This window comes from Aquila chrysaetos, chromosome 22 (genome assembly GCF_900496995.4).
Source record: "Aquila chrysaetos chrysaetos chromosome 22, bAquChr1.4, whole genome shotgun sequence".
Classification (NCBI taxonomy): Eukaryota; Metazoa; Chordata; class Aves; order Accipitriformes; family Accipitridae; genus Aquila; species Aquila chrysaetos.
The window spans coordinates 19,611,822-19,627,785 of NC_044025.1; the positions used below are offsets into that span (position 1 = coordinate 19,611,822).

Sequence of the window (15,964 nt, forward strand, 5' to 3'; positions counted from 1 at the left end):
TCAGAGACATTTGATTAGTGAGGAGAAATCATTTTCAAAGTGATAGCCATTGTTGTAGATTTTGCATAATAATAATCTCATTAAATGCTTGGGTACATTTTGTTTTAAAATCCTGTAAATATTATCAGAGAGAGATTTCTAGGACTCTGAGGATCAGGCAAGCTTTTTTAACGTGAACTAGTTAATATATTTCCGTTGCTGTGCTGGTTACTGTGAAATTGTGATGGTGTTTTTCTTCACCTAGTAGAAAACCGGTGACGCCAGCTAGTGCCAGTGCCGGGACTGGTTTTGTCAGTAGGCAGCAAAACCACATGGGGAAGGCTCCCAGCTTCGCTGGACTTGGTGGAAAGGGCTGAAAGGGAAGGGTTTAAAAGTGAAGCGAATTATTATTATCATTATTATTTAGAAGGAAAGCCCAGCAACCAGTGGGACTCTCCTAAGAGAAGAAACCACTCGGGGAGCTTTATTCCCTCTGTCGTTATTTCTGCTATGAACACTTTTAAATCAGCATGGTGAGGGGGTATCGACCATCTTTGGGACTCACCCCCAACATATATTAGGAGCATTCAATATCTAACTGGAGTGGTTTAAAATCGCTGTGTAGGTTTAAAATCGGGGAGCGTGTACCCCATAGTGCCGTACTGCGGCGTGACGTGTGCCAGCGGTTGCCGATAGCCGGAGAGATGGGGAGATCATCTGGGGTTTCTGTCACCGGGACTTGTTTTCCCTGTTCCTTCTTCCTATGTATAGCTATAAGGCCAGTGGTTTTTTTTCTCAAGTAACTGGAAGTTCTCCTAAAAAATAATAAGCCTGAATCTACTCTATGCTAATTCCTCTTCAAACTTCCTGGAAAACAAGAAACCATGCCAAAAATTTAAAGGATTTTAAATATGTTTCTGTTCTGCGTTGGAACAACCCCAAGACGTGTTAGAGAGCTTCATGAAAAAGCACCCGACATGGGCAAAAAAGGCGGGCGGGCGGGCAGTGCCCCGCACCCTCCGGCATCGCCCCCGGCCGCCGGCTCGGCAGCCCCGCGTTAACGGGGGCTCCTTCTCCGCCGGCTGCGTTCCCGGGTGTCAGAGAGGAGATTTGTGGCATTACAATCACATATTGGATTTCACTTGAGACAGTATGTGAACGAGATTTACAAGCAATATGCAATGTTTTACACATTTCTAAGCGCGGTGTCTCCAAGCCGCGACAGATTGCATGACCAAAGAATGCATTAGAAGGGAGGAATGGGATAAATAAATATGAAAAATCTTCTGTTTGGAGAGACTGATGTCTTGGGTAATCAGTAGTGATGGAAAGGAAATACAATACAAAAAAAAGTACATATCCATTTTCTAGGATCTGCTTTGTTATTTTTTGAAATTGACTCTATGCAGTAGCAACTTTTTTTATTTTTTAGATTACTGAGCTGTTATCAATTTAAAATGCAGGGTGGCGTATTTTTTTAATCTTGAAAAGTTAAAACAGATTCTGAGGTCACTTAATCAGTCCTTTATTTGAAAGGTAACTGCAAGACATAAAAGAAGCTCATGAAGGGCAGAGAACTTTTTATTCGAAAAAGGGAGAGGAAACATGAGACAAACTGCTGGAAAAGTCAATTTATCATCTGCCACTAGTCGACCTTATCAATTATGAGAAATTATAAGCATAGCTTGCTGAACTATTTTTTTTACCAGAATGTGTAATGTTATTTTATAATTAAATTCATAAAATAGAGGTGATGAACACCCTTTCCTTATCTGGCCGCTTTGATGCAAGGCTCATCAGTTTGTGGAGTTAGAATGGTTTCTGCCTCTATTTTCATCACTTCTGTTTCTTCCTCTTCACAAGAAAATTCACCTTCAGTGAATTTCAGTGGTAAATGAGGAAAGCCATGTCTCAGAAGTTACTTTTTTTCCTTTCTCCTGGCCACCAGTCCTTTTTCATGGGATGATACAGAAAAATGTCTTTTCAGTTCACCGTTGGGCTTTACTGGGGGTAGGAGCAGGGCAGTCCCAGCTCCCGGGGGGGTGCAGCACTTGCTGAGACTCCTGGACTGCCCTGAGATACTCTGCTTTTAAAGGTGCGATAGTTTTAGGGAGAGAAGAATTACGTTACATCAGTTTTATAGGTGTTTATGGTTCCCTCTGACTGCTTTCAAGCTCGTGGTGATTTGGAAACCTGGCTTTGCAAGCAAAATCCATTTGAAAAAAAGTCAAAGCACCTGAAATGTTTCCTCTGCCTTTTTCTAGCGTGAATTCTTCCCGTTCCCTCTGCCCACCCCATCGTCTGCCCTGCCAGTTCTCCCAGCAAGCTTACGTGTGTGTGTTTGGGTGGAGGGATGGAGCTCAGAACCTGAGTCTCTAAAAATGTTTTGTGCTAAACAGTTTCTGAGAACTTTTGTTCAAATTGCTCCCGCTTTCCTGATGCACATTTTTGAGAGGCAAGAAGTCCTTATGGACCTGCAGTTCCTTCTCAGCTTGATAAAATTGTGTGCAGTGCTACGGTGTTACACCCTGTCGAGGACCGCTTCCCAGCAAACCAAAACAGCAGCTAAGCACGCTGTCAGTGTTAATTTACACCCCGGTTACTACAGTGGCAGTGGCAAGAGAAGCGCCCGAGCAGCTCGTGGGAGCTCCCAAAGGCAGTGCAGTATGGAGGGCTGTGGGAAATAGCCCAAATATACCAGGGCTGCCCACTGCCTGCCTGGGGCGGCTGCCCGCTGCGCTGCAGGACTCCTGGCTGGGATGAGTGCAAGATGTAGTTAGAGGCTATTAAGGAATCAAAGACTTATCATTTCCTAACGCTCTAGGGCTTGGAATTTTACGGCACTTCCAAATATAGCCTTATAAAATACACACAGAAAGTGCTCGTGTGTAAGAGTGCATGCATATATGTAAAATGTAACTGTGAAATCCTAATATACTAATTATATCCACAGGGAAGCACAAGGAGAAACCGTGAGCTGCAATAAACACACAGAAAAAGTAATTAATTTGTTAGAGAATTCAGTATTCTTTTTGTAGCAGCAAAAGGTTCAGAGTTGAACCTCAATTTCATAATCACTTTTTCCTTCCCACATCTAATACTGGTCATTCCTAATAACACTGTAGTCTTATGTGAATTTACTGTGTGTGTTGAAGTTCTAATACAGGACAGATAATTTCCTTCTATGCATGACATAATGATATGGTGTTAACCTAAATCATCTTTGATAACCTTCTTTAAGTGCTCGAAGTCAGAAAATAGTTTTTAAAGTCATAAACCATGCTTTTACCAATATAAGTCTCTCTTTACAAGAAAAATGCATTTGGAAAAGAAGAGAATAATACTATAATCTTGCATCAGTTTGTTTTTGCAAGGGTCTTTACTTATATTAATACATTTGTATGCATTGGAAAAAGCAGATCATCCGTAAAAAGACAATTATAGAGCACAAACCGAGCATTTATAATATTTTTCTGAGATATCTTAAAGGAAGTAACATACTTAAAACAGAGAAGATTTTATTGTCCTGTTTTTCTACAACTCCTTATAAATCATTCCATAAAAGTAGCCATCCTGCTTTTATTGATCGAAACTCAATTTGAGTTGCTTTGGGATTAACTTTAAAAACTGTTATTAAGTCCCCTCCACTGCAAGCATGTCATGCAAATATCATTTGAACAGGGTTGATATCTTTTCTGTTTGCAGTTACTCATGTGTCTCTGCTTTCCGGCAGGAAAGATCTAGCTGACCGGAAAACAGGCAAATGCTTGAAATGGGAATTTTTGAGTAGATATTTGTAATAATGTATTGGGTGGCTTAACCAGCTTATCTCATAGTGTAGATGCCAAATCTGCCTGACGCCCAAGGTGGCAGTAATAGCTGAGATGCTTTTGATTATAGATAATGAATTTCAGGATCATCTGTGGATTTACTGTTATTCTTTATGGTTGCCTTAAGGCAGCATATAGCAGAGCCAGGGTGGTTATATCTGTGCTCTCTCAGGTCAAGGTCTGTGCTTTGGGAAGGGCTGTTGTCCTGCCTGTAAACTCTGTATTTCTCAGTGCTCACTCTCAGTCTGCCTTGTAACGTGTCTAAAAACCAGGCAAGGTCCCAAACTTCCCTTCCTCCCTGCCAGAGCTGGCCTGCCGCTGAGAGGAGAGGCATGAAGACATTTCTCTGATGCCAGACAGAAGTTACTGGAGAAGATTCAAGAGCCAGCAGAAGTAGTGCCAGATCAGTCCCGTACTGCAAGAGATGGGCTACTTTGTGCTTTTCTTTAAGGGTGCCAGCTGGCATTGCAAGTCTGCCTCAGCATCGCAGCTTCCTTCAAAAAATGTTCGAAGTGTCATGGCTGGAAAGGAAAGTTTGAAACTGTAAAGCAGATGCACCCTGAAGAGGCAGGAAAAGTGAGATATAAGGAGCCCCAAATGGTTTTGGTTTAGAAAGCAGCCCATCCAATGATCAAACAACTCTTGCTCATAATTTCTGAGCACCTGGCAGGGGGTTTGGCAGTAACAGCTTGGATGAGGATGTTTCCGTGTAGCATTGGACCTGTCATGGGCGCAGCAGGGAAAGGGAGCGGCGTCAGCACCTCCGTGCATCGATTCCCTTTCTCCTTCACCAAGAAACTGGGACCCGAGTTCTTGACTCCCAACCAGCAGAGCAAAGTTGCATTCCTATTTTACGCCTTCCACCCTCTAGGTTCGATCAAGCCGTGCTGGAAGACCCCGGCTGGGAGGTTTTTCCCCTCCTCAGCGCACCACGGTGCTGCGCTTCCATTTCACTCGGGGTGGCCGTGCTGGACAAGGGTGGGAGCGGGCAGGACTTCGTGTAGGGGCTTTCCCTGTACACCCCTTGGCTGCAGGCTGGGCTTTCCACCCACACAGTGGAAATTTGGAAAAAAAAGTCCTAGGGTTTTCACGAGCAAAACCACTCTTCAACACTCACCCTGTTGTACTGCGTTTGTGCCACCCCGATTCTAAGTTGAATTTACCATACTTTTGCAGTGAAATTCTGCAAAGAGTTTAGTTTTGCATGCTTCACACACGGAGCTAATTAAAGAAAAATTGTTCTTTAAGCTCATGAACTGTTTTTTAAGTGTATCCTTCTGGGTTTGCCTAGAAGTACAAACATTCTGGAGCTGCAGAAGTCTGAACATTAAAGGAGTAACAAGAGAAGCTGCTTCGTATACCCATCAGTGCTGTGGTTCTGTTAGCTATAATTTGAAATAAATTCCTAAGCAGGGCAATTGTACAGCATATTCAAGTGCCAAAACCTCTCTACTAACTCATATTCTCCCCATCTATAATCAAAAATTGAAGTAATGCAAGAGCAGATCTAGGAAGATGAAGGGGATAAAGAAAGATACTTGTCAAGCAGTTACAGATCAAAACAAGTTTGAGAAAATGCTTTTTGTCTTCTTCCTCGTCTCCTGCCTAGGATATTGTCTGAGATAAGTGACAAACAGTTTCAGTTCTTTCTCATCAAGTCTCAAGGTTACAGTGCATTTTCTGAGAACTAGCTTAGATAAAGGAAACCTTAACCCACCCAGAAGTTAGCATTTTATGCATCTGAGGTTAACGGGTAGATATTAAGTTCCCCCATAAATTAAACAGCTGAAGTTTGCCATCTTTTTTATGTGGAAAGAGCACCTTGTTAGCAACCAGCACGAAAGTTCATGTTCTCAGATGAGTTACTTTGCCTTACTCTTAAGTTGCCGCTCATTTTCTCCCTGCGTGTTGATTTATGAACTTTAAAACTTAGTGTTCAAAATTCAAGCTGTGTTGCCAAGGTGCAGTGCTATCAAAACCACTGAACAGGTAGTCTCCCTTCATGTGGTGTTTAAAATATTTTTACTAAATAACAAGGCACTTTTCCTGTCTTTTGTTACATACAGGATTTTGGAGAAGATGATTCCCTCTACATCACCAAGGTAACAACTATTCACATGGGCAATTACACCTGTCATGCCTACGGCTACGAAGAGCTGTATCAGACCCACATCCTTCAGGTGAATGGTTAGTAAATGGCATATATGACAATCCATGAAAATGTTCCCGTAAGCAAAGTTGCGTGTTAATCTCATTCGCACAGAGACGTGAAAGGCCACGCACCAAATTGTCTGTGTACAAAAGTGAATGCAGTTCGGGGTTTGCTCACTCCTGCTATCACGCAGGCAATCAAAAAGATAGGTACCAAGGGGGGACGTATATAATTACCTGGGCTTCAGCAGGTATCCTAACAGTAAAACAGGCTGTCAATAACATGTCCATAGTTAAGAGCAGTGTTTCAAAGCATCTTTTAGACTAATTACCACTTTTGTCAATAGAAGCATTGCTTCAATAATTTCTTCTCTCAGAAAATCATTTCTGTTGCATGAAGTAGCCCAGGATATTTAAATAAATACAGCACAGTGTTTCTAAAACTAGCTCTCTAACTCCCAGCTATATATCAGATTATTACCTGCTTGTAGTCAGCTTGGTTCGCTGAGGGCTATTTACATTGGCTAAAGATATGGCCCACTGGGTTGCAAAATGAGGGCAAACCATTTTACAGGTGAGAGAATCACACGGGGCATATTCCAGCATTCTCGTTCACCTCCGTCCCCTGGACCACATTTGCTCCTGGCAGAACTTGTATTCAGGCATTTGCTATCTTTCTTCTGACCTCAAACTCAGTCAGTCGGATATAGTTTAAAATTACATTAGCTTAAGCTGGCATTTCACCGAGGAACTAGCCCATGGAGTATCCACCTCCCCAGCAGCAAAATCATTGTCCAACTTTAAACCCACAGTTACATGTGCTAATATGACCGGCGGTATCTCCAGAATAGGAGACGGGGTAACCCGTTGCTCGCTATGGGTAGATTTTGACATACTCTGCTTTGAAAGTATTTAATTTTACAGGAAAATTCAGTAACTTTATTACAGGGGATATATTATGAGGAAAATTACTATTTAGGTCTTTCTCTAGATGTGCACAGACCTCTACAAAGGAGAGCTTTCAACTGGTAAAAGCAGATAGCTATACACAGGTTAATAGAGAGAGGCTGACACAAAGAGAAACAGTAAAAAAGGGATATTTATGCACTTTAAGAAGTGCCGTGGTGGACGTGGGGTTTAGGTTTGACTGCATCTCAGGTCTTCTGGACGTAAGTGCTCCCCACCCACAGCGAGTACCTGGAGGAGAGCACGAAGCATCCAGTTGATTTGAATGAAAACTGACTTAATGTTTCTACATAATAATTTGTCATCTTTTGAGGTAGTAAAGTCTCAGCAATGTGGATAACTAGATTGTGCATGCTGCAGCTGGGAAAATAGGTTTCCTTCCTCAAAGTACTATTTGTTTGATGAATGGCAGTTGAAAGAAAAGCGAGCTAACAACTTAATCCCGTGTATATTATGTGATATATTATGAGGCTTGAATGGAGTTTAGTTGGCAGACAACAATGTAGACTTTATCATCACTGAGAATATAAGGCCCAAAGGCTTTGAAACTAAAACCAGAATGAGAGGAAAGCTAGATGGAGTGCGGGGAGGGGTTGATTCGTTTCGTACTCATGCCTGCCACTTAGATTTAACTTGTTGTTGAAAGATCCCATTTTCTTTTCAAATGCAAGTTTCACACCACAGCTGCATGTGGTTTTTCTTACTAATAGAAGAACGCTGTTATGCAAAAAAAACCCCACTATCCATGTTGGCTTTTTAATGTTGCTATATAGTCACTAAATACTGCAAAAAATGCCATGCATTCTGGTATCAACCCAGACTTGCTAGAAAACACTGCAGGGTCTAGAAATCTTTGTCTCATAGCATTGCTATTCCCATGCAAGCCATTAGGTTTTGCAAAGCTGGGTTTTTGCAGTTTTTGACGTGGCTGGCTGACTGCCCACATCACTAAATTCTCTCCTTTTTTGCCTGTGTCGTGGCTTCCTCCAGCAGCTGATGTTGGGGCAACAGCACCGATGATGGGACGGTGTTGCTTACCTTCAGATGTATGGTGGGGTTCCCGAGGCAGAGCCCTTCTCAGGAAATCCTTCTCGGTTTTTAGTAACTTAAAGGACAAATTGAGGAATTTCTCTTGACAGGAGTAGAGAGAAGAAACGGAGCCAAGCTGAATTGAGTGAAGATGCCGAGAATCTAAGTATAGTTGATGGGCACTGTTCAGCACTGGGGATTGTCTCTGTCTGTCTGTATCAAACTAAAAACTCCATTTTCAACATGGGAGGTTTTTTGTTGCTTTTCTGTATTAGACTAAAAGAGTAAGAGAATGTGACAGAACCAAGTCAGTCAGAACTTGGGTGTATCTGCTCGCCTGTCTCCTCCAGGGAGGGACTGATACACTTTTAACATCAAAAACACAGGGGTTTTTTATTCTGTAAAAACAATCAGATTTTTTTTTTTCTTTTTAATAGAGAGAACTCCAAGTTTCTCTGTTGGGAAAGAGTAGAGAAAGAAGAATCAACTGGAAGTAAAAAGATTTATCTCCAGCCCTTCCCAAGCTCACTGTGTCTGTACAGGCAGGTCCCAACTTTTAGACTGCATTTCAGTTAATTCAGTGTTTTTAAAGCTGCAGTAACTCTGCCAGTGTCCTTTGATCCTTTTTGTACCACCTGGGCCCTGGCTTACTGTTCCCGCTGAGGCCCATCAGTCCAGCTTACAAAATACTTCCCTTTTACTGCCTTTTTCTCCTTAAAAGAATCTGAGCCTAGTTCTATGCACCTTCTTCATAGGCTTTTATCCAACATATTATATTCTTTTCATCTTGCTTTCTCCTTTGTCTCTTTTTAGAACATAACACTAGCTTGTAACAGCTCATTGATTAGATGATATAGAAAATTAGGAAATATAAACTTAAGTAGAAAGCTTGGAGCCCAGTTTTGACAAAATTAAAAGTTTCTGAGATTCAGAGCTCTAGTTGAATATATTACAAACTAATCAAATTTATCGAAAGTTTACCCATAGAAAGCCTTGCTTTCATCCCAGTATGTTGTCATGGTTGTTCCTTTTCTTGCCCAAGGAAAGTAAATTCACCCATCGCAGTCAGATCCTGCTGGAAGACAGGCACGCGCTTGTCCATGGCAGGCAAGCAGCGTCCTTACTGACGCTCGTTGCTGTACCTGTGCCACACAACGCAGCCACGTGCCTGCAGCGCTGCGCTTGGGCTCTTTAACCAGGCTACAAGACAACGCTAAAAGCAACTCCACGTTGTCTGACTCGGCATCAGGCGCTGCACAGTCTAGACTTGCCTAAAGATCCTCTCCAAAGCAGCCTTTCTGAAGGGGAAAAGCAGGTTTGTTTTGCTCAGCTGCTGAATGCCGTGCAGTGCTTCCCTTTGTATCAGCTCGTTCAGGATGCCACAAATGACACGGGCAGATCCAGATGCTCGTTTTGACAAGCAGAGATGAGAATCCTGTTAGGCAGAAAATATGAAGACCACCAGATGAATGCCCCAAACCGCTGGCTCACATCTTCCCAGCAAGAAGCATAAAGCACATATGTGAAATGCAGCCTACTTGTGACATTTGATGGGGTAGGTTTGGGTTGAGCTCATCAATCATAGGATTCACAGCAGTGGTAGAATTGAAGTCAGTGTATTTATACAGCTGGCCCTTAATGTCTTTGGAAGAAAAGAACGGGCTGAAAGGCAGCACAAAGTTTAAGAATGAAAAATTCATCTTGCGTGCTGGTATCTTTGATCAGGACACGCCAAGAACAGTAGGAAAATTATGTTCTCTCCTACGTATGGATATTGCTTGGGAAATGTGTACAGCATACACTAACTGTAGGGAGGGAAAGCAATTTATCACTTTCAAGAGGAAAAAGAGTTGCTGAGGATAAAGAATCTCATAAAATTGTAATCAACTATGAAAATTGATAGTTTGCAAATCAAGAGACTGCTGAGTGTAGGGCATCATTTTCCTTGGTCCTTGCACTCTGGAAAACATCAGCATAAATCAGAATATTGTATTCCTTGAAAACAGTTTTAAAAAGCCATTCGGTCCTCAGCCCAATTATAAGGGTCCAATAGGACAAATTTTCCAGTAACAGAGAGATGTTTTAAACATGGATGGTTTGTTAATGTGTTCTTTCAAAAGAAAACATACAGTGCTGCAAAATCCTTTAAAATCATAAATGGGAAGATTAAAACTTCTCAAGTAAATGATTAATCTGTTAATTTTTACTAAGCTCTGGGGTATATACATCCTATAGCAGCAATGCATATTTTGGGGGCGGGCTAGATGCCGCCATCTGTGCTCATTGTGTGCTTTATCACCTGAGCTGTTTTATTGTAATGAATTGGTCTGCTCACAAGTAAGGTACTACTCAGTATGCAGTAGTAGGCAATCTACCCAATCTCGTACTTGTTTGAATGTCTCTTTTTTCCTACTTTGCTTAAGATAATAGCATTTTTATATTACCCTTGGCTGCAGACACAGTAATGGTTAGCAATGATATATATTCACCAAGGGAAATAGCAAAGGATAATCCATATATTCCAAAGTCTGGAGCTGAAATCTTTGCAAGTTTAAAGTAAAATGTGCTTACTTGGAATGTATTAATTTGTAGCAAGGACAATAAAAATGCATTCTGCAGTTTGCTGTTATCACAAGGCAGTTGCATGCAATAATTTACCTGTGCAATGAATTATGTAAGACAAGGGAGAAGAAATAAAAAGTTTAAAAATGGAAGGAGCAGGAAAATGATAAGAGAGCAGGAATGGAGGTGCAACACATATTTTTGTAGGTGAAAACAAGCTGTTTCCTTATTAATCACTCTTGAAGAGACACCTTGCTATAATTTCAAGTTAAGCTAATTTTCATGCAGAACATTGATTCAGTGTCTAGGACCCCTGAGCTACCTTCTGCAGTATAAATCTATTGTGTTTTCAGCTCTTCAGGTGAAATGTGTGGATTACTAACATGGTGTGAGGCAAAAAACTGAGCAATGCAAGGAAGCTCTGCTTTGCAAAGGAGTGCCCTGTTTCTAGGGAGCATGATCGTTGTGGCAGTCGTTGGGAGTGCTGACCTGAGTGCCCATCTGAAGAGGAAAGCCTAAGGCAAACCATTACAAGAAAATATCAACCCATGCTGGCTTTGAGAGCATTAAATAGGTGATGTCTGGGACGGCCTCTATCTCCTTTAAGAGCTGGTGGGTGAGAAAAAACCACTAGGCTTGGAGCAAAATTGCTCTGGTGCCTTTGGCCATTTGGGATATGTTGGAGAAGGGCTTGAGCCCGGCTGGGGCATCTCCATCTCACCTGGAGCCGGGCAGGCGCAGGCGGGCGGCCGTATCCTGGCAGGAGCAGAGCTCGGCACGGGGCACGGGACCTCGCAGGCTTTGCTCCGGAGTTGGTTTTCGTGTAGCTGGCTGCAAGCACGGGCACACAAGTGTGTCTGCAAGAGGCTGGGGCAGGCGAAGCGCCAGGCAGAGGGGGTCAGCATTGCTGGCGGACTGGAGGAGGCGGGTTGTGCCATCTGGAGAATTGGGAAAGTACCTGGGGACATGAGGTACGAACTGTCAGTTGACTTCACCAGGATTTGGGCGTCTAACTTCCTTGGGTGTTGGAAGTTTTTTTCCTATGCATCTGTAGGAGACAAACCACCTCTCATCTATGAGTCTGAATAAATCACGTAGGTTTTCAGTGGACCTCAGTTCCTAAATCACTTCATTCTAAAAATGTTACTAGCAGCAAGCAAATCATAGGTGAGACAAGCATTGAGTGCAGGACCTTCATAAAATTCTGTCAAAGTGGACAAAAATTACTGTCTTTATCCTATCGTGCCTGGAGACACTGACTCAGAGAAATTTAAATTAATTTTCCAAGGTACAGACGGAATGAGAAGCTCCTGACTCTCAGTCTTATTCCCCTGAATTGCTTGGGCACTGTCTCTTAAATAAACGCAGGGATGGCTCTGACAACTGCCAGCCATTTCTAACAGCAGATCGCTTCCTTCGCTTGCCTTCCGCTTGATCTGGCACCTCCTGAAGTCAGGAGGAGCTGCAACCCTGACAGTAATGGGAGGAAGAGAAGATAAAAAGCTAGTAAATGCTTTCATTTAGAATTTGAAAACTCAATTTAATAAAACAAATCTTGTCTTTTTGGTAACCTCCTGATTAAAAAGCTCTTGGATGGTGTTTTACTCGCTGCCCCGCATCTTACAACACATTTTCTTTCCTTCTCAAGTAAAGGAAATAGAAGATGAGGAGTAAGCCCACACGTCCAGTGCAGAGGAGGAGTTTAAAGCCTTTCTTTTGCTAGAAGTGCCCATTTTTGTGTCTCCTCAGTTGCCCCTAGGCATTTCCTCTCAGATTACACTTGAACAATCTCTCACTTTTAAAGCTATAAAAAACAAGTAGACTTGAGGGCTTTCTGTCGTGGCTGATTTCCTTCCAAGCTGATGACTCAGCTCTGGTTAATACTTGGCAGCTGGTAGGTAAGACAGAAGTAAAATACATCTCTCTCTGGTAAGGCCCATTAAAAAATAGAAATAAAAAGATGGAAAGTGTATGCTAGTGAATGTAATTATTTAAATTATCCCCATATGGATATGTAGACACATAGCAAGCTGCAAACACAGATTTCATTTTATTCTAAAGCAACTGTTAAGACAATTTAATTTTGCCAGTCCTGGAGCCTAATGATGGACTATATAAGAACACAGCAGTGAGTTAGGTACTTTAAGCCAGCGATTTCCAGTAGAAGTTTGTTATTAACTCATTCAGGCTTTCTTTAAAAAAAAAACACAAATTTTCCTTAATCTTCCACTACTGCCAGCGAGGTTATTCATTTTCCTTGAGGAAGAAGTTGGGCCCCCACATATCACATCCACATCTGACTCTGCCTGTGGCTTTACGAAACTGTACACCTTTCAACAGTTACATCATGAGTTCCAAAATCTCCTAATCAGGTAGAAAAGTTGACCACTTGATTATAAAACACAGCAGTCCATGACCAGCCTTCAAATACCATCAGCCATGGTATGGCACATCCTCACTTTTCCTTTTATTATGTCCCTTGAGGTGAAAGGAAGGAGGGTCCCACTGATACTTTTCACTGCTATTGCAATATTGCAAATTGTCTTTAAAGTATGTGAGTAAATTGTTAAGAAATAATTAATGGGTGATGATAAGCCTTGTTGATTTGAGCAATGAAGGCAACATGATTGAAAATCAATGAACTTGTCTGTAATATAATTAGTAGTCCTGCCAATTGAGTATATTAAATAGTTCAGAGGGGCCTTCCTGAAACAAGGTAAGTCACGTTTTGAAAGCCTCAGAAAAACAGAGAAGTAATTTATAAACACTTTATTGGTTCAGAATGACAGGTAGTGAATGTACATGCTATTTCCTGATGGATATTTACTTAAAATGTTGAATAATATGCTACTTCTAATAGGCAAGAACTCCTATTCCTTCCTTACTAGGTTCAGTGAAGATTTGGACTTTATACTTTAATTTTTAAATTTGTGAGTTACCCACATTAGGTTTTAATCCAACTTTACTTAAGTTCAGTCAGTCACTTAATGAAAGAAAGCAAGAACAAGCAAGAACGGTCTAAATACAAAAACAGATATTGAGGTTGTTCCCTGGCATTGGTTTACTAGTTTACTCTTTTCTATTATTATTTTCTATTTTCTGCCCCCAAAGTTGAGCCGTAGCTTGCACTGAAAGCCAGAATGTTGCTTATCTTCCCGGTTCTCAGATCCGAGCTCTTGTGCAGCACCGTGTGAAGGCTCTCGAGCCGCCGACAAGGGGTGGCACCCGGCGGGTGAGTTTAAAGTCGCCAATTCCTTGTTTTCCGCAGTGCCACCAGTGATCCGCGTCTACCCTGAAACACAGGCGCAAGAGCCTGGCGTGTCGGCAAGCCTCAAATGTCACGCCGAAGGCATCCCTAATCCTCGAATTACCTGGCTAAAGAACGGCATTGATATCATGCCAAAACTATCCAAACAACTAACGCTTCTAGGTAAGAACAGAATTTTGATTCATTAAAGTATTGTAGACGGGGATTAAGGAGGATTATTTTGCACTTTAAACTAGAAGTTCTTGTACTTTCGCTAAGCCACCGTTGTTGGAAATCGTGTTACAAAACCGCTGTTCTTTCTTTTTATCTTTTTCTCCTGTGAATTTCTTGGGAAATACAGTATCGATTGATATAAGTGGTAACGGTGTTCTGTTAAAAGACAGTGTGTCTGGTTCTCCACTGCCTCCCCTCTTGTCTACAGCAGTGCAAATCAGAAGAGAAATACATTAAATTATTTGTTCAGGTATAAGCACTACGTTGGTTGCAAGCCAGCTGAGGATCAGGCTGTGGTTCACCTGCCTTCTCACACCCACCTCTGCAGAGGGAATCAGCCTCTTGACTCCTGTTGGTCCTTGTTCAAACGAGGGTCCAACAGACACAACGGAAGGCAAAAATATTTATTTGCAATTTGCTGTGTAAAAATATTAAAAACCTACCCACACACCCCACAGTCTGGCTGTGGTGTATTGCAACCCTTAACCGGTGTTGGGAACACAGATATCCCTGTATGGTTGGGTGCGGTATCTCAAAATCTTCCAAAGCTTTTAGGCAACAGTCCCACTCCAGAAAGCAAAATGATAGGAGAAGCTGTAGAGACACCCCTCCCAAACCCAAGGTTTTGGTGATCTGATGAAAAACGGTTTGCAAAATTGAAGTTAATTTTTCTCCACTAAAGCCAAAGCTTTTTTTTTTTTTTTAACAAGAAGAAATAAATGAAATGTAATTTATTGTTTGCACTTGGGATTGGTCTTTGTTCATTTCTGACGCAGAGTGTGTATGTGCTAATGGAAAGAAGCAAAACATCAGCTCTCATGAGAGTCCCCCAGATACCTCTAGTTCTGTACAGGGAAACATTGCGCGGTGAACCCATGCTGTTGAGCTGTCACCGGGCGGCGGTGACAATGGAAGGCATTTAAGGGCAGTAAAAACAATTAGCAGCAGTGAGGAACACTGTTTATGGGTGTCTTTCTTACAGCAAATGGAAGTGAACTTCATATCAGTAGCGTTCGATATGAAGACACTGGTGCCTATACCTGCATTGCTAAAAATGAGGTGGGAGTGGATGAGGACATATCTTCACTTTTCATAGAAGATTCGGCAAGAAAGACCCGTAAGCTTAACTTTCCATGTATTTATTTCTTTAAAGAGTATTTAAATGTAATGGTATACATGCAGTTTAATAGTTCAGTCTGTTGCATGCGGAATGTTGGACCCTTACTCGTAAGGCAATGACAATTTTGTCTGTGCTTTGATCAGAGGATTTTATCCTGTTTGGGGAAGGAATCACGTGGGGAAGGTAAAATCTCCTCATCCAGGACAATGGTGCCTTTCATGTGCCGAGTGTACTGGGTGTGGTGCGGGTAACATCTTTATTAAAGCAACAAATTTGCAATAGTTTTAGATATCAGAGAATCCGAAACCTCTCATTTTATCGAATTATATGCGGTTTCAGAAAATAAATGTCATTGATTTCTGTACAAGATTTCTTCTTTTAAAGCCAGTTATGAGTCAAAGTTCTCAAATATTTAGATGCTTGAAAAATGTTCTGATTGAATTATTTATTTTACCTGTATTTACATCTCTAGCTAGCAAAATAGGTTTCCCTTGGCATGAAAATATCTTCCACTTCAAAGACAAATATTCTCCCAGCCACTCTTAGCTGCATGTCTCCCATAGGAGTGCAGCAGTGTTATCTTGACCGCACTGTCCCCGAAACACAATTAATGAAGGAGGTGATTAGTTGCCCCAGTGGAAAAGCTCCCAGAGGCCTGATCCTTCCTAATTCTGCTATCTTAACTACTTGGGAGATTGCCTGGGTTTATGGTGATACTAAAAGGCTAGGTGCAAATGGGATTTTTGCTACTTTTCTGGCTGTTAATATAGAGCAAGAATTGAAAACGAAGTTAGCCATAAATATGTGCTCTCATGGTGATTCTTTGGAAAATATATTCTATTCCTC

The 15,964-nt window shown here is 41.7% G+C and overlaps 1 protein-coding gene across 2 annotated transcripts in view; it reads left to right on the plus strand.

Annotated features, from left to right (window-relative positions):
• Positions 1-15,964, plus strand: part of FSTL4 (follistatin like 4) — a 240,710-nt gene that overhangs the window by 205,386 nt on the left and 19,360 nt on the right. For both annotated transcript variants that reach the window (XM_029998047.2, XM_029998045.2), the window contains exons 8-10: positions 5,876-5,996; positions 13,786-13,947; positions 14,981-15,115. In XM_029998047.2, coding sequence (XP_029853907.1) covers positions 5,876-5,996; positions 13,786-13,947; positions 14,981-15,115 — 418 coding nt within the window. The remainder of the gene's footprint in view (positions 1-5,875; positions 5,997-13,785; positions 13,948-14,980; positions 15,116-15,964) is intronic.